This window comes from Silurus aristotelis (assembly GCF_946808225.1).
Source record: "Silurus aristotelis genome assembly, chromosome: 18".
Taxonomy (NCBI): Eukaryota; Metazoa; Chordata; class Actinopteri; order Siluriformes; family Siluridae; genus Silurus; species Silurus aristotelis.
Window position 1 is genome coordinate 4,426,538 of NC_139591.1, and position 26,536 is coordinate 4,453,073.

The 26,536-nt window shown below is 38.8% G+C and overlaps 1 protein-coding gene and 1 long non-coding RNA gene across 4 annotated transcripts in view; both read left to right on the plus strand.

Moving 5' to 3' along the window:
* The first annotated feature begins 13,758 nt into the window (after positions 1–13,758).
* The window catches only part of slc12a2 (solute carrier family 12 member 2), a 58,455-nt gene continuing 45,677 nt past the window's right edge, over positions 13,759–26,536 (plus strand). The window contains exon 1 of one of the 3 annotated variants that reach the window (XM_083568105.1): positions 13,759–14,797. In XM_083568105.1, coding sequence (XP_083424231.1) covers positions 14,252–14,797 — 546 coding nt within the window. In that variant the 5' untranslated portion in view covers positions 13,759–14,251. The remainder of the gene's footprint in view (positions 14,798–26,536) is intronic. The other 2 variants (XM_083568107.1, XM_083568106.1) reach the window with 2 other exon arrangements.
* LOC310740944 lies at positions 20,355–23,084 on the plus strand. The gene is made up of 2 exons (XR_014537797.1): positions 20,355–20,973; positions 21,040–23,084. It is a non-coding gene; the product is annotated as an uncharacterized lncRNA (long non-coding RNA).

A 26,536-nucleotide genomic window follows, 5' to 3' on the forward strand; every position in this document is an offset into this window, starting at 1 on the left:
AAGTTTCACTGTGGATTCAGTGAGTTTTTAAGATTCTTTTTTTTTTTACACATGATTAAGTTCCATAATTATTTGTTCAATCATTCATTTATTCCCGTAAATTGACGTAAATTCCCATCACAAATGATACATTAGGCTGATTTGTATCAACCATGTTTTTTTTTTTTACAACATATTGTCCACCATTAAGATGCAAAAACTAAGGACATTTAATGACCCTCCACACACAAAAACAAACAAAAACAAAATCAATAAGCACCAATCTCTAACCATTTAAGTTTGCTACAGCTTTCATTTTCCTTTCAGGATGATGAAACACACAAGGCTCCTGCTTCATTTTAATCAATAACCTCAACTACAAATCTGGTCTCCTGAGAGGTTTAGAGGTCAGTGCTTCTGTGGTGCATTAAGGAGAAACGGTGACAATATTGTATGTCCTCCAGCAAAGACAAATTTATATATTATATACAAGATATTAGAAAATTATATGGAATTCAAATTAATGACTGAATTTCATACAATTCTATTTATTGTCTTGTATGCTATGATAGAAGTGAGCCAATAAATGGGATTATTTCATATTTATATTGATTGCTTCTAGAAAACATTTCAAACACACATATCTTAAAAATGTTTCATTAGATAATATTTCAAATTACATTTAATACGAATTGGTATTGGTATCGATATCGACGATATTCGTCTTGAAGGCCCTTGGTATCGGATCGAAATGAAAATAGGTATCGCCCAAATAAAAACAATGTAAGCACTCACTTTGGCCAGCAGATGGCAGCAGAACACAACATTGCAGTGGCAACATTGCAATGTTTCTCCTCAAGAACTCAAATTTGGATTTTAATTTATGCTTATTGATTTTCCCGTTGCCATTATATGTAGTCAAGTCAAGTTTATTTCTATTGCGCTTTTCACAACAGACATTGTCTCAAAGCAGTTTTACAGAATTTAAAAGTTAAGGTGAACGGTGTGTATTGATCCCTGATAAGCAGCCATGGCGACTGTGGCGAGGAAAACTCCCTTAGATTTTATGAGGAAGAAACCTTGAGAGGAACCAGACTCAAAAAGGGAACCCATGCTCATTTGGGTGACATCAAGAGTGTGATTATAATCGTTAAACAATACAGAACACTGAAGAGTGAGAACTAATATGAGTTTAAGATGTTCTTTCTAACAGTCTTTTATAGTCATTGTGGTTATAAAACTAGGAGCTACTGAGCAACTAAATATATATAATATAAAATAGCTTAACATTTGTGATCATCATAGATCGAACACCAGCTTCTCCATGACAGAGCCCTTAAACACTCAAGGAGGTCCAATGTCCAAACTCCACATGAAGTGGGATCCAATTGTCACTGGTACGTCTCTAGATGGTTCCCGGATGTTTGCGGGGTCGCCATTTACTTATTTAAAGGTCCACAATCTTCATGAGGTGGGATGTGACTGGGGCTGGAGCAACCTCAGGATGCCTCGGGATGGGTAGAGAAAGAGAAGCAGTGGAGAGGAATTAGCGTAGCTGCTGTGATGATATTAACATAATATTATATTAACATAATATCATGATATAATCATGATATTAACAGCACAAGTTGATAATGTGCATGTGATCAGATTTTCTGGAGCACAAGGTTATGATATGTGATGTGTGTTATGTGTAGGCTTTGCTAAAAAGATAAGTTTTTAATCTACACCTAAACTGGGAGAGTGTGTCTGAGCCCCGAACACTGTCAGGAAGACTATTCCAGAGTTTAAATATCGTCGTTATTAAGTCGATTTTCCACTATAGTCTAAATAAAGCATTTAATAAGAACAACAAATATTTAACCACTCAAGCAACATGACAGATGAACTAAGTTCATTGCTTCAGCCAAGTCTTGCAGCATAACCAAATATTAACATAATTACTGCACATAAGCACACAGTTCGAATAAAATTGTCTAAAAATACTAAGGAGGACAAAGTGTATGAAAAAAATAAACATTTTGATAGAAACAACACAATATTGTGCTCCACAAATTCATTAGTCTACTTGCTGACTAATTCTGTTGTTGGTTAGAGTAGCCCATGATTGCTGGAAATATAGTAAAAAATAAACACTTAATTGAATGAAAATCTCTCAGACGCAAGAGGAGTTATGATTGACACACCTACCAGTAAAAGTTACATCCTGCTATAAGGTCACATAATAGCATCCATTAACAGTTATTCCATTTTTTTTTTTTTTTTTGCTTTCTTGAATTTAATAAGAGATAAATACAGCTTGAAATATTCACAAATGTAGTGACTCATGTTCCAAAATGACTCTCTGAAAGCCCAGCAGCATCTCTGCTTGCTGAAAAAGCTGAGGAAGGCTCAGTTCTCACCATCCATTCTCACAACGTTCTACAGAACGTTTTGGAAATTGCAAGTGATAGTGAAGACGGCTGAGAAGATCATCAGAGCCTCTATTTCCGTTATCGTTTACATTTACACCACACTCTGCATCCGTAAAGACACTAGCATTGTGGCTGATCACACACACACTCCTCGTACACACTCTTTAATCTCCTGCCATGTGGAAAAAGATACTGAAGTAATCTTGCCCTCACATCCAGACTGTGTAAGAGTTTCTTCCTGCAAGCCATTTGACTATTAATACAAAAGGGACTGGACTGACACAAAACACACACACACACACACACACACACACACACACACACACACACACACACATACACACACACACACACACACACACACACACACAAACACACACACACACACACACACACACACACACACACACACAGTCCTACGGGAATGTTGTTTGGTTTCACTGTGTACTTTACTGTATGGTTGGAATGAAAATAAAATAAAAGTTGACTTGACTTAAAGCACTGACACCTTACACTCCTTCCATAAATGTAAAATAAATATATCCTTAGAGAAATCTTCACCACATCAACGACCTGTCTGGGTTAAAGAACAACACATTTATTATCAGTTATGTAGATCGTTCGCAATACATGTGATTTCTCTGTTGCTATAGAAACTACTGGCACTTTTGTAAGACCTGCTGACACTTAATCAACACCTTTTGACTATTCAGGCTGGGCAGACATGTGGTATAGGAATATACAAGGTAGGGAATGTGTTATAGGGTAGAGTTGCCAAAATGTTCATGTCTATTTGATATTTTTTTTATTTTATATATTGTAGGTTCCTGCCACCTGGAGCTACTCAGCAACAAGAGAGAAAAAAACATGTTCTTTTCAGCTAATGCCTTTAAGAAGAACTTCAGTGTCGATAAAAAGGTGGGTTTGATGTTCAAATAAATAAATAAAAGTCTCCAACTGACTATTATTAACTCCATAAACAATGACTAACAGTGCGGACTGACCTGCAGCATGAAGATTCTAGCAAGTGAGGGTTTAAAGCACTGAAGACTGTGTGTTACAGTTAGAAGATAATTACAGAAACCAGCTGACATTTGTTATGATTAATGCTGATACCAGCCTTATGGAACTAAATAGATCTGCAGAGATTCACTCCAAACAATATTTAGATTGAGCTCAAACTACAGCTAAGCATAACTAATATAACTAAACATGTTTTATCGTAAGACAATAATATACAGCTATAAGGTTGGTCATTTTTTGCTGCTGCGTAACTGCATTGTTAAAATATCGATTACAAAAAAATTGTTACACAATGCTATTGCATGTGTGGGCAAAAGCAAAACCTGGCCAACTAGTTGCACATGTTTGACAAGTATCGGCAATTCAGCTGAAGTATCTGCAAAACTAGAACCTTATGTTTCCTTGAAAACGTTTGGTGGGCATATCAGGAGTGTCACCTTCTAGTGTTATGATGGTAGACAGACAGACAGACAGACAGACAGACAGACAGACAGACAGACAGACAGATAGACAGATAGATAGATAGATAGATAGATAGATAGATAGATAGATAGATAGATAGATAGATAGATAGATAGATACTCTGTTGAATCGGACCACACGGACCAGCCTTCTCTCCCCACGTGCATCAATGAGCCTCGGCTGCCCATGACCCTGTCGCCGGTTCACCACTGTTCCTTCCTTGGAGCACTTTTGATAGATATTGACCACTGCAGACCAGGAACATCCCACAAGAGTTTCAGTTTTGGAGATGCTCTGACCCAGTCGTCTAGCCGTCTCAATTTGGTCCTTGTCAAACTCGCTCAAATCCTTACACTTGCCCATTTTTCCTGCTTTTAACACATCAACTTTGAGGACAAAATGTTTCCTTGCTGCCTAATAAGTCCCACCCACTAACAGGTGCTATGATAAAGAGATAATCAGTGTTATTCACTTCACCTCTCATATTGTTATAAGGTCACAATGTCATGGATAATCAGTGTATACACCACATATCTAGTTTAAGGCTAAACCAAGTAAAAGTACATTTTGTTTTCATATAAGTGGAAAATATCATAAATAGGTTGAGGAAAATGTTACCTGCTAAATTGTTTGTTTTTCCCTCTTCTAACACAAAAAGACTTCTGGGCTGGATTTTATTGTGTTTATTAAATGAACCTCTAGTACAGAGCAAATTATTACATAATGTGTTTGAAAGGTTTATGAGCAGAAAATGTTTGCAACATCAAGATTAATCAGCATTACTTCAGTTTATAGTTACAAGTGTAGCTTCAGTTTATATAGCAGAGTAGATCAGTTTACATCACATGCAGTCACATGCAGTGACAATTCATACCTGAAGGGATTTCATTGTTTAAACAGTCCCTTTCCTTTAAGTTCTTGCAAAGAAAATGTTACTAATATGTCGCCCATCATACATACTAAATATGAAAATACATAAAAGAAAAAAACAAATAAGCTCCCAAGTGCAGATTTACTGATTTTAATTACAAAAGACCAGACTCATCATGTCCTCTATATAACCCCTATCCAGATGGATTGAGAAGAGCTAATATCCCAGGTAGTTATCCTTTTTTAAAAGAATTCTCAGTAACCTATTTGAAATGAAAAACATCTCAGGGCCGTGCCATGCTCCTGTGGTTCTAATTGGATGCCATGATGGTGGTAATGACTTCTCAGATTGGACAAAATACATTTCATACAGAAAAGTAAGCAATGGCATTCTTTTTGTGTTTCTTGGAACTTGCAAACTTTCAAGCATTCACCATCTTGCCATTGAAACTTTCTCAGTCATGGTCAAAGTAACAGCTTGTGTCTAAAATGAAGCAATAAATGAATTTCTACTGCAGAGGCTTTGGTGGGTGTTCCAAATGTAACTTTTTCAGGGGGTTAACACACATCGAGCGCAGCTGATAATATACATTTCATATCTAACTGCAACAGATTTGTGTCTTTTCGTTTGCTTTAATAACACTGTATTGGCTGCCAGCTTCTGTGAAGAGAAACAGGATTAACTGACTGGGGTGAGTGAGATAGCTAGATCTCAGTATAAAGATATCAATATGATGCTGATGAAGTAAGGGAAGTTTATTGCAGAAGGGAAAAAAAATGAATAAGATATAAGAAGACACAATGTCATTTTTCTATATTGTTATCGGGTTCTAACATAAATGATAAATCAGACAAATGACTGATTAGTAAATACCACCACTGCTTTTACAGTCATGTGGTCTCTGAATGGATTACATTATAGTTAAGAAAAATGTGTTGAATTTATCAATCCAATTGTACAGTTAATGATGCAGATTTATTTACAAACACTAAATGGCAAAATGTATGTACACAACTGACCGTCACGATGTGGTTTAAGCCTGACGATGCCCATTTCCATGAAGTCCATAAAGACAAGGTTTGCCAAAGTTTGAGTAGAACAACTGGCATGGCCTGCACAGATTCCTGATCTTAACCTTCACTGATCACCCTCAGGATCAACCAGAACACCGAATGAACCGAAGGCCATTTTGATCAACCTCACTACCTCACTAATTTGAATATTTGGTGCCTCTTTGCCACAGTCACCACTGGCTCACTCATTATGGACAAACTTACAATTACAAGGAACAAGCTCATACTGTCTGTTCTTTAATTACCATTTTGTCTCTGTAATTCTACTTTAAGACAATATCTATTGTTGAAAGCACTATACAAATAAAAATGAATCAAATTGAATTTGTGTCCTTGTTACAAAATCAAGTGGAAAATCTTCCCATAACAAATAGGGACTAAATCTGTAATGAGATGTCCAACAAGTACCAACATCTAAGAGCTTTTAGGTCATTAAGTGTATGTCCCAATTCCCCCAGAAATTTATTTCTGGCTACCGATGAACTGTGCTGGTTTTTTGTTTTTTGATAAATTGCTCAATTAGTCTTTTTCATCCTTCAACATAAAAGACTGCAAAGCTAAACCATGTCAATCTTGTACCCAGCGTCAACTGAAATGAAGCAAATTGGGGTATTAAAAGGGCAGTTTGAGAGCATTCATGTTGAACAAATGGCTCCTGAACAGTTTCTTGGCTGGAGATTAACAAATAGCTTATATGTTTCAGTGAGTACCTCTGAAGCATTTTGAATGCATTACAGTATTTCCTCTATGGTCAAAGATCTGGTCAAAACAAACAGTGAGTGCCAAGTAGCTATTAACGAAAGCTTGTGATGCCTTTTACGCCAATTTCTCGCCCAGTTGGGTGACAGAATAGGTGTTTAAAGGCAATCCAAAACAACGCTCCTCTAAACTTCACACAAAACACATTGCTATTAACTAAAATGTACCGATGTCATACTGAATGTGATTTTTATGTAAACAATACTTAAAATTACATTAAAAAAAATTTTTTGGGTTAGTGATGCAACAACTGCTCAAGACTGTTGTAAAATAAGGGATAATAGGAACTAACGTGTCTAATAGACGCATTAACATTAAACATACCGAAACATTAAACAAACCGAAAAAGAAAAAGTGTGTTTTATGTACAGCTGTTTGATTAAAATTTTTTAATTTTGGGTGCCAATATTTTTGGTATGAACTGTAGCAAATTTCCCTTCATTCCAGGCAACAATTAAATGTAACAGTTTAGATTATTATTTTTTTTTTCATAACCATGTTATATAAATTCGGTTAAAAAATAATGACACCCATTACATGTTTGACAGCTCATCATCATTATTACACATCTGTAGGCAATACAAATGCAATGTATAAAGTAAAATGCAAAATTTATGACTAGTTCCCATTTATATAACTTTTTCAACATTTACGAGACATTGCATGTGCTGATGAACAAAAACACACATTTCAACGTGCTTCTTCAGGAAAATATTGAAAACACTTTGTATCATTTTCATGTGGTTCGATGAATTTGATGTAATTAGTTTTCACATCAGTGTCTTTTTTTTCTCTTCTGAGAACTAACAGTTATGGTCAGTTTTTAGGACATTGGGGCATGTTTGTCTTCTTCACACTGTGTCAATTCATCTAAGACCTACAAATATGACACATAGTCCTCAGTTTACACTGTCCCTTAAATTTAGCATGTTCAGTTTGCCAAAGACAAAGGGACACACTGTAAATCTTGATAATCTACTCGAAGCGTAAGTAGTTTTGTGGAATAAAATTAAACTACACTGATCCCAGAATGGTACTTTGACAATAGCCAGACATGCAGCTGTAAGATAATAGTATCACAATTAAACTAAACTCACTATCTGGTGGACAAAACACCTGTGTCTGTGTCTGTGTCTGCTTCGACCTCATTGGTTAAAACAACTAGGTTTGACCTTCGTTTTCCACTACTTGCGATTTTGTTCTATAATCTCCTTCACATGGCTGTCCAGAAAAGAATATCCACCGACACTACTCCTGATCAATCGTTCAGTCAGATTACATCAGTGGAAACACATTTGAACCCGAGACAGCATTGTCTTTGCCGGAGTTCAGTGGAGTGGAGAGTGTTAGTTTTTTCTAAAGAGCAGTTTGTGTGCATTCATGTGGCATAAGTGGCTATTGAGCTGTTCCTACATTAACCAAATGATTGTGCAAACCGCATTCTGGCTGCATTTCAATATGTCTACATTTAACAAATGTCTAAGAGATGTTTTAGAAGCATCTATCAACCTTTAATTATAGTTAAAAAAAAATATTAAGATTAATTTACATGCATGGACTATTAGTCAGTACACTATTGCTATATATTACAGGCTTCAAATTTTCATTTTGATCCCTGTCTTGCACTTTTTATGCACTTTTTTACCATTTGTTTATGTTTCCCCTGCTTCTTCTACTTCTTTTGGCTGCTCCCTTTAGGGGTCGCCACAGCGGATCATCCGTCTCCATACCACTCTGTCCTCTACATCTGCCTCTTTGAAACCAACTACCTGCATGTTTTCTTTCAGCCAACAGTAGCCCAATTCCCACCGGTACCCTGTTGGCTAGCAATACCTGTGGCGGTCGTTGGTAACCTGGGCCTCGACCGATCCGGTATGAATTTTTAATTTGTGATCCGCAGATTTGATTTGGCACATGTTTTACGCTGGATGCCCTTCCTAACGCAACCCTCCCCATTTATCCGGGCACGGGACCGGCACTAAGAGTACACTGGCTTGTGCAACTCTAATGACTGTGTTTATGTGTTTCCCCTGCTCTAACACACTTATTTCAACTCATGAAAATCTATTAAGTAGATGATTGGTTAAATCAGGGGTAGTTAGAGCAAGGAAAACTACAGAATCCAGGACAACGAGATCTCCAAGAGCAGGATGGGGAATGAGGGTAATATTTTTGCAGCTCTATTTGACCCATTACACAAAATAAAAGGATAGTATTCTGCAGAAAATGTTTTTTTTTTTTTTACATAACCTAGTGGTCTAGTGGTTAGGATGCGGCGCTCTCACCGCTGCGGCTCGGGTTCGATCCCCGGTCAGGGAACCAACCCCAGCCATTAGGGTTGCACAAGCCTTAGTGCCGGTCCCGAACCCGGATAAATGGGGAGGGTTGCGTTAGGAAGGGCATCCAGCGTAAAAACATGTGCCAAATCAAAGATGCGGATGGTCCGCTGTGGCGACCACTAATGGGAAAAGCCGAAAGAAAGTTTTAACATAACCTATAAGGAAGATCTATTTGTTAGAAAGAACATGTGATGATTTAGGTTCTACACTACACCTGGGGATAATCCCGCACCCATGAGTACATAGATTCTGCTTTTACAGGCTAAAAGGGGACAAGAATTTAACAAACCTTTTGTGGGCTGTTTTGGGGTTGGAACATGCAATATTTCTTGTATTTCCACATTCTTTTCATGCAAAAGTACAAAATAGCATGGCAAAAATCAAGTTCTAACCAAAAAAAAGGTGTTTGGGCTGTAAAACTATTTACTTCTGAGTCACTGATTGTACGACTGATGAAAATTCTTTTGGGCAGAACATAAAGAGATCATCTCAATTTCTCTGCTGGAAAGCTAATAAATGTGGGAAAGAGTAAAAGCCAGGAAATGACTTGCATTTTCACTGTGGTGAAGCTTTGTTGATGTGAACTCCTATCTTTTTAGCCCTCATCGTCTCGGGTCAAAACACAGAGCTGGCCTCTCTCTTCCACAATTGCTCAAAGGAGCCTTTAACAAACTTTGCTTTGTTTGCTGAAATCTAAAAGCTCTGAGCACCTGTACAGTGGAGTTCAATTGGAAGCTGGTGGGAGTAGATATAATATAAGATCTGAAGAAAAAATCACACAAAATCAGGTTAAGCCAGTGATGAGGGAATGATGTTGGGTTGTAAATAGCATGTGCTGTGGCATGTGAGACTAGATTGAGGTCCAGGCAGATATGTGCAGTGGAGACAAGCTGTGACTACTGACTAAAGGGTGAAAATGACTTTCTGAAAATGTGTTGGAAGTGAGAAGTGAGAATGGCAGCTTCAGCCAGCCACTTAGACTGGCCATTTTTCTTTTGACCACAGCCCACTGAATAGTTTTTTTAAGTAATTGTTTTTATATATATGTTTCTTTCTTAACTTTCCTAAATTGTAAATGCTCACTTAAATAATTACATTTGAATAAAATCTGATTGTTTTATCTGAAGGCTACATAAATACATCAAATGTAAAAAGGAAATGTGCAACAATACCATCTTTATTGGAAACCAAATTAAACTATAACCCTTTAACAAAATACATTTGGTGCATTAAAAATAGATTTAAGACGAAATTTTACACTTTTATTTACTGGTTTTGATGGGAGGGGGAGGGGGGAGGGGGGAGTGGTCAGGGAGGGAGAAAGAGAAGGAGGAGAAGAGCAGAAAAAAATGGCGGGGGGGGGGGGGGGGGGCTAATGAAAAGGGAATAAGAGAAAGGGGCCCTACTGACCTCACTCAAAAACAGGGAAGAAGAGAGGGAGCGAGAGAGAGTGAGAGAGAGAAAGAGAGCGAGAGAGAGAGAGAGAGAGAGAGAGAGAGAGAGAGAGAGAGAGAGAGAGAGAGAGAGAGAGAGAGAGAGAAGAAACTTCTGACTCTTGGAAAAGTCTAACCACCAGATAATTCATCCAAACCAACCTGGAGAAGCAAGACAAATCAGATCTAGTCAGTAAATGATGCATATAAATGAAAACATTAATGGTATAAATGTTGGGCTTTATTATGATTGAAAAAATGTTTTTTTTTTATGAAATTACATACTCATAAAAATAGATTTAATAGATTTTAACAGTAGATAACAATAAATAGATAACAGTAAGAGCATTGCGAGGTTATTTTCCATACACTGCCACAGCAGGAGGAATAACTTGACTTTAAAGAAATCTACCAAAATAGAACACACATTCACTGGCCTTCAGTAATCTGTTCTTAGGATCATCATATTCTTGAAATGAAATCATGTGATCAGATTTGTTTCTTATCGTGTTATCAGCGTAAGTCACTTTTATTGCATTATGGAAAGTATAGAGAACACAATTCCTAGAAAGAAAATGGAAAAATGGATAGCGTCTCGCAAATGACCGAAGCCGCATTAACCCTGGCGAGCACGATCATGACCGCAACATCCTTGTCTTTTATTATATAATGAAGAGAACCTATTGTTTTCTCGATAACTGAAAAGGTAACGGAATAGGCTTTCAGGAAATGGCCTTAGAAGATGTTATCAGGAAGTTTCACAAAGATTAAACAGGACACTGTATATAAAAGTACAAAATCTCATGAGGAAAGATTCGAAACATGAGACCGCTCTGGCACATTTCTAGGTCATTAAAGGTCAAATTACAGGGTTATTACAGGTCGTTTAAATGTTTAAATGGGTTTAAATGCCATTCTCTGCGAGAAAAGAACAGAGTAGAACCCAAATTAACTTGGAAACTCCTTCACACCCCAGACCTCATTCACAACATGTTCTTACTGAACATCCTTTCAACCCACCAAACTGTTTGAGTTTATAGTATACAGCTGTAGTACAGTAATAATAGTGTATTATCCCACTCGACAGTCTCACCCATTAAGAAGATTATGGTTCCTCTTTGTCTTTTCCTTGCACCCATCCTCTCTTTCTTGCTGGTCTGATAAAACTGGTTAATACACCTTTATTCCAGTTAAAAACAGCCTTTTAAATTTACTGGAGTTTTATTTATTTTTTTATTTTATCTGTGCATTTTCTGCATCTCAGGTTCAATCCTCGTTTTCTGTTACTGTATGGAGAGTCACATGGATCTGCATAGGTTATCTCTGGGTTCTTTAGTTTCCTTCCATCTCTGGAAAACTTGTTGGTAAGCATCTCTATAATAGTGACTCTAAATCACCCCTAAGTGTGAAGGAGTGTGTGAATGTGTATGCATGATGTCACGTGATAGACTAAAGGGCCCTCTGTGGTATTCCCACTTAACACACAGGCTTCAGATCCACTCCAACCCTGAAAAGGATCAAGTTGTGACTGAAGATGAATTGATGAACTAATGTTTGACTTTATTTGCTTATATTGTTGGATTAAGACTACATGTGTCATGGATGGTCGATATCAAAATTAATAAGTTAAAAAACGAAGTTAAAATGACAATAGAACACAAAGAAACAAGGTTGTGGTGCCAAAGAAGAACTACATTTTATTCAGCAGAAATTAAATCAGTATATAACCATTTTATTCCATGTTCTGCAACCAGGTGTAACATCTTTTTCGTTGTGGAACTTTTGTCTCAGCTTCCGCCAATATCACTAAGTATCTAGCTTCTTTTCAATTTAATAAAATAATGGCAAATAGTGGCAAAACCCATCCATCACTATTTTTTGTGATTTATTTAGTAGTGGACAGTAACAAAGTAAAAGTAATTCGTTACTGTACTTAAGTAGCTTTTCGTGTATTTGTACTTTTCTTGAAGTATTTCCATTTGGGGAGACTTTTACTTTAACTTCTCTACATTTCAGAGTCAAATATCTTCCTTTTTACTCAACTACATTTTGCTAAATCAGTCGTTCAGTTTTATTTATAGGATAAAAACTTAAAGGTCAAACACGCAGCAAGCAACCAATCAGGGTCGAAGGTGCGCTCTGTTTTGAACTCGTTTTGATTGCCGCTTGGTGGTGTCTAATTATCACTAACATACAGTTCAGCATCAGCTCAACAGCAAGCAGAACATTTTGAGAGGAAGAAATGATGGAAGAAAATCCAGACTCGAACTCGCCACAACACCAGTGGACTTATTTGCATTTTTTTTTTAAGGTTTTGAAAAGAAGGACTACAATTTTCACTCAAGTTTAAGTAAAGAAGTTTGGGTTTTTGACATGTACTTAAGTAAACAATTAGCCATTACTACTACCTGTTTTATTATTAACAATGATATTAACAATGACAACAAATAGGTTGATGGGCTAAAAACAATGAGATGAAAAAATATTGATCATGTCACCAAAATGATTAAAACTAAAGTAACAAGCCGGTTTTTAAAATGCTAGAAGTAGAAAGTACACGTGTTTGTGTTAAAAATTAAATGAATGAAGGTAAAACGTTGTCCAAAAAACTAAAAGTTTTGATGCCAGAAAAATCTTCTTATGCACTGTAACAAAGTATTTGTAGTTCATTACTTCCCATAGTAATTAGACATTAGAGTCTTTTTACATTATAGACATAATAAATCATAGTATTTTGAATACTTAAGTACATTTGAAGCAAATTATTAACATTTGTTGTACTTTTGCTCATGTGAAAGTTTAAAGGGAGCACTTTTATTGGAGTCATATCTCTAGTGTATCTCTACTCCACCTCAGGTACATCTTTTGTGTACTTCATCTACCACTGGATTTATTCCTGGTCCAAGCTGTGGCCTGTTCATCACTTTCAAGCACGGGAACCACCTCAAGGTTTTATATGCTCTACTGATATATTTATTACTCTCGACAAATCATCTCCTTGGAAGCAAAGAGCTTAGATGTTTAGAGGAGGTGCGGTGAATATACTAATTTATAATAGATGTCAGAAACACATAATAATGAAAGATGTTTACATGGGGAGTGCTTCCACAGCAATAAGGGTATAAAACTGAGTTCTCTTTATCTCAGGCATGGGTGATGTATGCAAATATAGAGCACTTCCTTGACTAGTTGACTTCCCCATTTGTCTCCTGTGGAACTGGTCTGTATATTAGATATAGGTTTTGGTTTCCTGATATCACCAAGTGACAGAGAGAAAGAGCAGGAAATCTGTAAAGACTACTCGAAGATCTCTCCATGAAGACGCTTCTCACTGCTGTAGTCTCCACCCTGAACAAGCTTCGCTCTCGTGCTTGTGTTAACAGAAATCTCGCGAGATCTTCTCGCATCATGGTTTGGATCCCGCCCCTGAAGCGATGCCCTACTGCAGACAGTGTGTGTGTGTGTGTGTGTGTATAGCTGAGAAAAGAGGCGCTGAAACGAGAGGAGGAGTTGCGGCAAGGTCGCTCCAGCATCACATGTGAACTAGCTAGAGCTCTCGCCAACACACACCTAGCCACCATCATAACCATCATAACAGACCTCCTCCTGCATCTCAGCCTGACTTTCTAATCGCCCTGGAGCTCGGCTGGTCTCGACCTGAAAGCCGATGCCTCGTGTGACCGGTCATCTCTATTTGCATCCGCGTGTGTGAAGTCGCAGACGCCCTGTCTGAAGATCCGTCAAGCGGAAACCCAACAAGTCTTTTTTTTATTCTTCCGTCTTGTTTTGGGTTCGCAGCGTGCGAGACCTGAAGCCAAGAGCAGCGTGGTGGCATCACCGCATTTTTTCCGCCGGGCCCGTTAACGTCAGAGAGCGACTCACGCTTTCCAGGTTGGCCATGTCTGAGCTTTCCAGCCCGTCTCAGGCGCCGGCAGGAGCCCCGCACCAGGACACCGACTTCCTCTGTTTGAGCGGCGACAAAGCACCGGCCGGTCCGACCCCGAGTCAGAGTCGCTTCCAGGTCGACCTGGTGGCCGAGGCGGCTGGGAGCGATCAAACCAGCGCCTCTTCTCCTAAGGATGAGGAGGAGAAGGATGAGGAGAAGGGCGGCAGGGTGCCGAGCGCGGCGGCGGAGGAGGAGGCGAAAGGCCGCTTCCGCGTGGTGAACTTCGCGGACGCGAGCGCGGCCACGAGTCCGAACGCGGCGCCCGGCGACGGCCTGCAGAACGGCGACACGGCGCTGAGCGAGGGCAGCGTGCACTCCTCCACCGGCCAGCAGCACTACCACTACGACACGCACACCAACACCTACTACCTGCGCACGTTCGGCCACAACACCATCGATGCCGTGCCCAAGATCGACTTCTACCGTCAGACTGCGGCACCCCTGGGCGAGAAGCTCATCCGACCCACCCTGTCTGAACTGCACGATGAGCTGGATAAGGTAAGACATGATTCTGGAGACTCCTCGAACATCTCACTGAAGAGGTCAGGGTACGAGCCGACCTTGTAAGTGTAGTCTAGAGATGCACGGTTGCCAGATTGCACTGACTTAACTTAGCATTTGGATAAAATACGTGAACTGTTTTACAACAACCAATCTGGCAACCTAAATACATTTTTACATTATATATAGAAAAATGTGTTTCGACACCAAACCACCACAACCCTAACTGTTGCCATTCCCACAAAGTTTACACATTTCCCATCACTGGAATAAAAATGCTTGAAGCAGTTCCAGTGCACAGACCGAGCTCCATGATGACATGGTTCATCAAGGTTGGAGTGAAGATCAGGAGTGTCCTGCTCAGATTGAACTGGATATGAATCCTCATAGCCACACTCCAAACTCTAGTGGGAAGCCTGACCAGGAAAGTGGTGGTTTTAGATTTTACAACACTGGGATAAAATACTTGAATAGGATGTTTAGAGTAAAGGGATTTTTACTTTTCACATGTACATTACATCACGGTGATATTCTTTGTTCACACAACCGAGCATTGTTAGAAAGTTGGGGTCAGTGCTCAAGGTCAGCCAAGATGCAATCCTCCTGGAGCACAGAGGTTTAAAGACCTTGCCCAAGAGGCCAAGAGTGGCAGATTGGTGATCCTAGGGCTTAAACCTCCAATCATCCAATCAGTAACCCAAAGCCTTAACCACAATGCTACCACTTTCCAGTTATGGTGTGATCACCAAGTGTCCACAAACTTTTGACCATAGTGTAAATGGAGATTACTTTATTGGCATTGTGATTTCCAACCTTTGACAAATTATGAAGAAAACAAATGAAATAATGGTAATTTAATTTCTGAAAATATAAATACACTAAAAAATTAAACGTATAAAAGCCTATTTATATACATCTGAAGGGTATTTACACTTTTTTGTTTTTGTTTCGTCACATGGGATTAATTTGAGAGTTGTTGAGAGAATGATGATTATTAAAAAATATTTTGCTCATAATTTGAAGTTTTCTCATTTGAGTTGATTTTCCTCTAACCATACATGTAATATTTATTTAATTTGTGAAAAAAGTATAAAAAAAAAGATTTAAGGGGGGCTCTTTGTATCGACTGTGGGTGCAGAATCAGTTCCACGAGAATGAGACATAAAAAAAAAAAAAAAGTTATTTCCATATAACAGTCTCATATTTCACGTCATTCAGACTCGTTATGAAATCTTCGGTTTCGTTTGTAGATTTTCAATGCCTTCAAGTTCTAAAGTCCTCGTCCTTAATGAACAAGCTGCACATATTTAGGCACCTTTTTTTTCCATTTCAGTTGTAGTGTATCTTGTATGACTTAACACAATGCCAGGGGCATATGATTTATTATTATTAATATTATAATTTTTTTTAACAGAACCACTTAGAAGTCTGGCATGCAAAGCATGTGCCTGATTTTCTGAATCCCCACATGCAGCGTTGTCGCACGCAGGTGTGAAATTTAAAGACATCTTGTCAGTAATTAGGTTGCTTACCTTTTTACTAGGCACTGGGATTTATTTGCACAGTAATAAAGGATGGAAAGTTCATTTGAGAGCTTCGTAAGTGCACTGGGCTGAGTGCGAATGACAAAAGTATTAGAAGTTCATCTACACTTGCGCTTGTTGTGTTACGCAGCTTGTAAGCTGGCAGATTTAATAGGTTTAAAGAGAGAACATGCGTCCCATTGTTTGAATATTAGTGCTCTGGTTCTTGTTTTAGGTTTGTAAGCGTGCCAGTTTGGGATTTTAGATTGTCGATTGCTTTTTGGAAGGTAAAAGTAATGACCGAAAGTCATGCAATGTTGACATTCCAGTTGAAGTTTTGTTTTTTGCGGTTGACGTGAGGAAGAATAATTCGACATGCCTGTCTGCATACCTGACTGTCTTTTAGTTGGGTTTTTTTCTCTTCTCTCTGCTCCTCATTAGAGAATCCAATAAACCCCACCTGCCCCTGAGATGATACAATTGCTGGACTATTGCTGTGAAATCCCTACTGTGCCCTTAGTACATAATGTGGGTGTGAAATCTTTTTGGTGTGACTGTTTAGTGGCATTTTGTGGGCCAGAGCACGCCTGTGCTTGATGAGCTTACCGTGCCTGATGAGCATACCATGTGGTCATCACGTGTGGCATAATTAACACAAAATAGGGCACACGTGGGTGTGACTGACCAGTCAATACCGTCGTAGCGTTGTTATCTCTTTCGATCATTATGACCCATCACTTTTCTTTTTTAGCACCATAGGACAAGGCATCGTATTTGTACCTTTTTTTTCCCGGTGTGACTTGATGCGTTAAATGCGGTAATGCCACGTGCTTGTAAATTACACGCACTTCTGTGACTTTATCCTGTATGTTAATCGGAAACGATGAAAAGCATTGTTTGGATTAATTGAGGGCATGCTTGACAAGGTTGATAAAGTCTATATAATTGTACAAATCCGTCATTCCGTGTTGTCCCCAAACTGCTGGCTGTTGGACATCTTTTTCATTACATCCCGCTGAGCTCTATTCACAGTTCAGCGCTAATTTGCCAACGATCTCCTCTCCAGGGCCTGAATCCGGTCCGTGTCATTTGGTCGGTGTCAGTTCGGCTCAAACTTACTCGATCAATCGTTGTGTAACTCGCTGCTTGAATCTTTACTACAGGCCGAATCGCTGAGTAGATGGAACCATATATTTTCCTACTGTACTCATTGACCGGATGTGTCTGAGCTACGAATCCATGACGTAATGGAAGGTCTTCTAGCCCCGAGTGGCTCTTAAACACACATCAATGCATGTGCTAATACCGTTAACTGGGACGGACGATCACTGGTCATTAATGTTTACCTGCTTGTGGCTTAGATTTCCCATAACTCTTATGGCGTATTGTGCTGTTTTGCTCGATGTGATTATATGGTTGTTTTGTATGTGTAACGGCTCGTCGTGAGGAGGAACTGCGTGAGGTGCTGCGTGATATTGACCAGCCAGAGGGAAACCCTGACAGAGCAGCTTTATTCACTGTGGCGCGGCCGAGTAGAAGCGAATCGTGCTGAAATATTGATGCCATCGCTGCTGAGAGAAAAGACTGATTTATTTTTATTTTATTTTTTTATGGTAAATGTCACGAGCACAGAGTGGGTTTATGAAGTTGCTAAGACTCTCTAACAAGGCCTATACATAGACAAAAAATCACCCGAAATCATAATATGCAAAAGTGACAATCAACTTTAACACTGAGGAATTTACGCTAACGTCACGTAAACAGAGTAACCTCTTGTGTGTATATTTTCATGGGTCTGTTAGTAATTGGACAATTAGCTGCTTGGTCGGCTCCGTCTGTGCATCGTCTGCTCATGCAAAAGGCTGGTCTGAAATGTATTCTACAATTTGGCTTCATTTGGTGGGGGGGGGGGGGGGGGTGCACTTAATTTTGCTCTGGTATGCAAATCTGCTTGTACTTGACCAGTCTTTGTTGGAGTTTGTGTTAATGGGATTCATGAATGCTTGTTTAAAAAAAGGCTTCAAACACACACTTCCGAATCCAGTCACTTGCTGCACTACTCACATTGGCCGAGCTGGGATTGTTATTGCTAGGTGGATTAATTAGCACACACTAATAAGGAAATCCTTATGAATCCAAGCGAAATAACTCTGGTTACAATACATTACCTAACCGTTAAGCAGATCAAGGCTCTAATATCTGAGAACCAAGTCTCTCAGCTGAAACCAACAAGGGTTCAAACTGCTACATTCCAAACATGTTAGAGGGCAATGATTATATATAGATACGTTTCTGTGATTTTATTCATGCACGTAACCAGCCTAACTAACCCTGACATCCATTGCCATTAGTTAATCAGCACCCAATCAACAGCAAAATATAGTACACTATACTTTCACTAGCTCAATGGATTCGCTTGTCATTGTATTCTTTTTAGAAACATCCAATAGACTAAACAATGTAGAAGTTCATTACTCATATTTACCAGTTAGCCTCATTGCACTGGGCAAAATCCAAATTAACTCCAAATATCAGTTGTAAAACTGAGTGTGCAAACGTCTTGTCGCATGCCGTTAATGTGTGTTTATATTGTTAAGTGAAATTCCAGTTGAGCAGTGTGTTCCAATAGATTACTGGCCCCCCGACTGCATCACTGCCCAAAATAGGCCACAAGTCTTCCCCAGCTCACAGACTGTCTGGGCCTAGAACTCCATAACTTTGCTTTATATATTATGGCGTTATGGATATTTTTTATGCTGTTGTTGGCTGTTGGATTCTCAAATGTCTGTGGTTTGGGTTGTGGTGCAGCAAATTCTCCATTATTTGAAGATTTCAGGTAATAGATTAGTTATAAAGACGGTTATATTTCTATTTACAGCAGTTGTTTGCTCTACAGCCCTGCCTAATACGTAGATCGGGAAATTCCAAAGGTAGTATAGTAATCGCATGCCATTAAAAACAAAACAAACAAAAAAAACCCCCAACGCCTGAGACTCTATTTAGTGCAAGCCATTAAAGTATATATTTACTATACTTTAAAGAAATATATACAGTATTTAGCTTTTTTAATGTAGGTAGATAATTTTGACTACTGCGCGTTTTGACGGTGTGCTGATGAGATTAGGCACTGAAGGATAAATCTAAGCAGAATATGTTTTTGGAAGGTTTGGATCATAAGGGTATCCACAGCAGCATGAGATGATTGACAAGTGCAGAAGCTTCAAGTAGAATTAAAGCATCAGGAGAAATAAGGCAGATTTCTATGCTGTGAGGGGCTTTAAGAGTAGTGCTGCGCTGCCTGCCAAGCTACCTGAAATAAACAAACATCGCAGTGTCTGAATTTTGCCTCACATTTTGCCAAGCTGGACACGGTACAGATTACTAGGTTCCAGGGAAAAACTCCGGCGGCTCACAGGTGCAAAACAATTTCAGCAACAGCCAAAGCTAAAATCTAAGCAATCAAAGAGCGAATCAGAGAACAACAACAAAATAATAATGAAAACAAAAATAAGGTTTCCTCAGAAAAACCTCTAAATATAAAGTTACTTGTGTTTCTTGTAGTAAGGAGTCATTCTTCTCAGCTATCAGGCATCCTGCAGCATTTACTTGGCAAAGCGTATTGAATATGAAATAGGAATTCCCAGTCTCTTTCAGACTGACGTTTACTGTAGCCAACAGCAGCGAGCATCTGAAGATCCAGTTTTTCTATTTTGAGGTAATATAACTATGCATTTGTGAATTTTTCAGGAACATTTTGGACCGTCACAAAAAAAACCCCTCTACAGCATGTTTCTGGACGGATAAAACACTCGTTCACTTTATATTTTTTCCTCCTTTTTTGACCTGGTTTTTGGTCATGTTGCTGAGGTGCCATCTGAGCTTCATTGGATTTTACAGATGAATTCCTTCTACTGAGGAGAACGACATGATGTGAAACCTGACACAACCACATGACCACACACATACTTATGCCCAGCTGGGTTATGTAGTGTTGAATGAGGAAGGGCTGGATGGATGGTTCCTTTTTTTTTCTTTTTTTTTTTTTTTTTTTTTCTCTTTTCTCTTCTCTACCTATAATAGTTGAGCGAAAAAGGGTCACATGATGCACAGGGGTTGAAAGGTTAGATACATTTTAGAAAACATTCCATGGGATCATCCGGGGAATTTTGGAAATATTTCAAGCTGGTAACATACTAGGAATTTATGGAAAATATTTAGAATTTTGTGGAAATTGATATAAACTGTATCATATGCAGACATAAATCTAAACATTTAGTTTTTGTCTTAACTTGACATGCATGCAAACCAATACAGCTTAAAAAAAGACAACTTTTGGCTTTTATTTCATAGTTTTTATATAGTCTAGTATAATTGTGCTGCACAATAGCTTACACACAGCACAAGGAAGTTTTTAAATCTAAATTTATGGACTATTTATGAAATTTGAAGGAAATATTCGCCAAGATGGACACTTTTTGACATTATTTCACGTGCAGGATAAAAAAAAAAGAAGATATTTTTGTATTGAGAAATGCCCCAATAGCCATGCAATAAGTGTGCTGTGAGAGATCTGAAATTGCATTAAATCTGTTTGTTTTAACCAAGATTATCTTTTCAAGATTTTTTTTTCCAAATACATTTTAGTTCCCTGTTACAGGGATTTTGTTAATTTTGTTAATTCCTTTTCAAGATTTTTTTTTTCCAAATACATTTTAGTTCCCTGTTCCAGCGATTTTGTTAATTGCCATAAATTCTCATTAATCCCCATGGAAAGTTTCCATGCAACCCTACTCAAAAGAGCTTTTAAAGACAGAAGACAGGATTGTTATACATGTAAGGGTTATTGTTAAGCAGTGAAATGTTTATGGTAGGAAAAAAAGAATGTAGTAGTGTTTAAGATCTCAAACACATTGAAAAAAAGAAAACTACAAAACGCTTTCTGAAATAGTGTGCGATTCTTATGTTGCTTATTGCTTGACTAAACAGACTGTTCCAACTTTCATTTGAACTACATCTATTCAGTTCATGCTTAATTTCCTCATGATTATACCACACAAAGCACGAGCGTCTCATAAAGAAGCTCCTCTTTTCTTCTTGTGGAGGAAGGGAGGACGGTTCATGTTACTAGGTCGATGGCATGCTAAGTTTCGGCTGTATGATGGCGATGATGAAGAGATCCAACCTGAAAAAAGTGCAGTTTAAGAACATAACTAGTACTGTTTTATAAACTTTTTAAACTATAGGATTTTAAACTATAGATACAATAATGAAGCAGGCTTGGAGGAATCAATGGAAGCTGATCAAGGATTGTGATCAAGTGTGTGTGGTGGCTAAAAGACTTTAAACATATGTTGAAATAAAAATATTGTGTCCTAGGATGAGAACAGGACATTATTTATGTCTGCAGCAGCAGTTTCTTGGGTATCCAGGTGAAATTATATACCAAATGTTTGAAAAACGGGCTGAAAGGGTTTTCAGGAAGTTCGGATTATCATGGTATCCATGTTCGAAGCGTGCACACAGCAGAAAAGGAGTCACAAGTGCAGCAGCTCCAAGCAGAATTCGAGCATTCGGATTCGTCAGGCACATTTCTGTGGTGTGAGGACCTCAAACAGTAGAAGTGTTGCCCTGCCAGCTGTACTGATAGAGTATCTCGTTCACAACATCTGGCACATTTCACTTCTGCGCTGTTGCTTTGGGGAGTGCAAAAGATAGATTACTCAGAAATCACTGCCCAGAGACTGTCATGATTGTTTTCTAATTCTAACCGTTGTAATGTTACTATTTCTCATTGTTTTTGCAGTAACTGTGTGTGCATTAATGTATAATTATTTATTATATATAATGTAATTAGATTTCTTTTTCTTGGTGCTGGGATTGTTGCAGTGAATTAGTCTGGAGGCCTGAGGAATCTAAACGTTAATTTAATTTGACCGCGGTTAATTCCAAACGCAACTGAAACCATGAATCAAAGCAAGCCCACCAAAACCACATGATTTACAAATAGAAGTTACTCAAGACCACACGTGTGACATCGATTGAATGTAACAGACACTATATAAATAAAAGTATTAGGACTTCCCCAAACTTTTATCACAAAGTTAGATCCTCACAGTTGTATAAAATGTATTTGGATGCACTTGCGCTCAATTTTCCCTTCACTTCATAAGGAGACCCCAATCCTGTTCCAGCATTACAATGTGCACAAAGCAAACTCTATGAAGATATGCTTTTAAATGGATTGGAAGATCTTCAGGGGCCTGCTTAAGAGCTCTAACCCTATTAAACACCTTTGGGATAAATGTGAACGCTGACCACACCCCAGGTCTCCTCACCTCACCTTCATCAGTACCTGACTCTTCTTATTTTAATTTTTTTTGGACTGAATGAGCACAAATATCTCACACTCCAAAATCTAGTGAAACACCTTCCCAGGAGAGTGGAGGTTCTTATAACAGCAACCTGGGACTAAATGTAAACTGGGATGCTCAGAAAGCATAAACCAATCTTACTGTCAGGTGTCCATTAACTTTTGCTCAACAACAAAATGGAAGAAAAGACATAAACAATTCCGTAAGTTCACTTGCATATATTATCGAACTGTTATTACTTAAGGATCAGCTGATGTCAATACTGATGATCGTAATAGTTTTTAAAACCGCCGATGTTTAAATGGTGTTTTGTAACCAAAGGAAAGACGTTAGTAATTCTATACTAATAGTTCTAATTATTTCTGTTTAATTAAATACCAAAAAGAAAAATGGGTCAAGTTCGAATTGGATTTGGTGCCAAATTCATTGCAAATGAAAGCGTATATTTATATTTCTTGTATTTTATATAGCAGAGAGGAAGCAAAATTCTATTTAAAATGTAATATGCAAAATAGCACTAAAATATTCAAAATGGCAATGTATCTCTGTATTTAAATTTACATTTTTCCAATACTGTACATGCAAAGTTTGTTACAAAAAATTTTGTAAATTAGGAAGACTTGCACCGAGCGATCCGTGTCTCCATATCGATGCCAGTCTCTTGGGCAGTTAAGAAGAAAGCAGTGCGCAGCAGGCAGAACACCCCGGTCTCCAGCGAGACCAAGCTGGATAAATATCACGTGTTTAAAGATGCATCACACACGGGATGAGGTTAAATGTAGCGAAGCAGCTTTAGGGACGATGACTTGGGGGTTTCCGTTTGGGAAACGTTAGCGTATGCGTACAAGCAGGTGGGCGTTCGACTGCCGTGCTCTTCCAACAGCAGTTGTGCAACAGATGGTGTAGTTTATGTTGAGACTCTATCCCAAGCAGTTGGAAAACGCTTCTTGACGTGGAGACGTCAGCAGTACGTCCCTTGATGTCTGAACGTCAACATCAAGCCAGCTGGAGCTGCAATTTGATTTCAGGATATAATATTAGGAGCAGCAGGACCACTCCGAAAAAGCCTTCGTAACGAGCAAAGATTAACACCAGATCCTGCCTGATCTAATAAGCAGAATCCAGAAGCCAATCATTAAATGGTGGCTGGAGGTGACATGCAAAGATTGTTGACACTTTAGGGTTTGCAGAACAGCTGTCTGTAGTGACACACACTGTCTGCTGCCTGTCACGTTAGCTTTCTGAAGGCCCCCAGGCAAAATCAGTCTTCCTATGCTGCATGTGTTCGGGGGGAAAATTTGTACTGATCTACTTGGATGTTCATGAGTGTAATAAAGATCTAGAATTACACCAGAGATGACTTTTGCCATGAAATTCTGAGGCGTCAATAGTTTAGACTTCTTTCATTGATCTGTTGTTTAGTTTCTTTTGAACAGTTTCCTGTATTACCCACACTTCCGTTTGACTGACTGCTCCTAATGAGCAAATGGGATTAAATCTAGATTCAATTTACCTCAGAAATGCAAACTCAGGATTGTCATTTTGTTGACTTCAGTGTTCAGGAGGGGACTAAACAAACCATACAAACCATGAACACCTCCATGTCTGTCTTTTGTTAGCATCAAACTAGCCAGTTAACTGTGATGAATGAGGTATATTTTCTCCTCAGAGCAACATATGGTATAGTCAATGATCTAGATTTAGCAACCGAATATCAGTGTTTATTTATCTGTCGCAGATGCGAATATACAGCATTCAACTCTTTAAAAAAAAAAAAAAAAGCTGCTTAATTTATGTTCATTCATGTGCCTCAGTTTGTGTCTGAGGTCATCTCAAGTTTCTAAATGGGAGTTTTTCCTAGTAGGAGGTAGTAGGAAATTATGACTTGGAATCTGTAGTTGAATGCAGCGTAAGCCCTTGCTTTATTCCCATCACTAAACAAAGAATTTTGGTGGAGTTGTAATCCTATAGCCTGTCCTTTTTCCTGACCTACTCCTCTGAACACTGATCGGCTTCTGGAGCGCTAACCTTCATGATTTGTCGTCCCCAGTCTGTGTAAACTTTTCTTTTGCTAGCTGGCTGAGGTGGAGCTGGATGTAGCAGAGCTGAGGATGTTGAGGTTTTCGTTGGGAGTGACAAGGATGGACCGTTTATTAGAGGGACATCGCATGTAGGATGTTTTGGAGACAAGGTGAGATTGAGATGGTTTGGAAATGTGCAGAGGAGGGACCTGGGGTATATCGGTAGGAGAATGCTGAGGATGGAGCCACCAGGAAGAAGGAAAAGTGGAAGGCTAAAGAGGAGGTTTATGGATGTGGTGAGGATGATCCGCTGTGGAGACCCCTAATAGGAGAAGCCGAAGAAGAAGAAGCAGCTGGCTGAGCCAAAAACCTGTCTATTATTTTTTTTTCTATAAATGTTATTGGAAAAGTGCTAGCACTGACAATGTGGCAGGATATAACCAATAAGTTCTCACAGGAACTATGTGAGTAGAAACCCAATTTGAGTGGGATTTCCTCCACCCTGTTCATTTCATGTTCGTGATTTTAATAGGCTTTCGTTGTTTGTTCCACTGTGTAATCTTTTGTACTGCATTTTCTGAATATTTTGTTAAGACTGTTGTGTTGAATTCCACAGGAGTTCTGTAATGTTCCAGAAGTAGGGAGAAAGTAAAGCGTCATGTGGACGGGTTTATCAGAAAAGGAAGCAAGAGCGTAATCGGTGTAGACTTGTAAGCTTTTATCTCTTTAACGCTAATGTTTCCTGAGTAAATAGTGACTGCTGCAGAATGCGTAGTGTGGAAGCCATTGAGCTCGGGCTACTCAGGGAAGGGCCTGTAAATGCAGCTGATCATAGCTCCACTCCACATGCTTCATTATTTATCTATCTCCGTCCTCCCCCGACCCAGGCCGTGTTGGCTTTAGGAGACCGGGTGTGCAAACTGCCGTCAGAAACAGGAAGGCCACAGGAATCATTTTTCTCGTGTCATGTTTGAGAGAGACTGAGACTTTGCTGCCATCTCTACATGAAGCTGGTATAATATAAACAGTTTGGCATTATAAAAGGTTCTCTGAATCTTGTTTCTCATGCTGAGCCTTTCCCTAAGATCAGTTTTGTACGCTCTCACAGAGTCTGACGAAGGAAAAAAAAAAAAGACAAATGAAAGAAACTTCGTTCAACGAATCTTTTAGTAAATGTAAATGTCACGGAAGTTGCGAAATGGCACTCGCACGTAAATGATCAAACGTTCTCGCAACAGCTGATAAGGAAAAGGGATAAAATTAGAACCAAACGATAGAGCCTTCCATTCAGTGTGCACTGAATCTTCCAATAAATCAGCTCAGCCACTGCAGCGTCTCTGCTTCCAACAGTGCATCCATTTATTTCCAGGTCAGTTTTGTCCTAATTTAAGAGCTGATTTGGACATTTGGGAAAGTTTTTTGAAAAAAAATTTCTTTTCAAGTCATTTGTTAAATTTAAAGAAAATGCATCTGAGTAATCTGTATAGAAGTTTGTGGTGCCTTTTTGTGTAATTTTATTCAGGAACTCTTCTAGGAAAGAAACTGCTCCGGTTTATCATCTATGCAGGATGTATAGATGCTCCTACAAATGATTTAGCAATGCATTTGGTTGTACGGTTGTACCGGGACTTTTGAGTTTATAAATTTAAAGAACACATTTCAAGGAGTTGAAACTGCATTCATATTTTGAATAGTCCCCCTGCTCCATTTATACACGTATTCCAGCGTTTAACTAACAACTGGAAAGATTTGCCAGAATCCCTGAACTATTCTAGGACAGTAGAATGAACTAGTACAGGGGTCACCAACGTGGTGCCACAC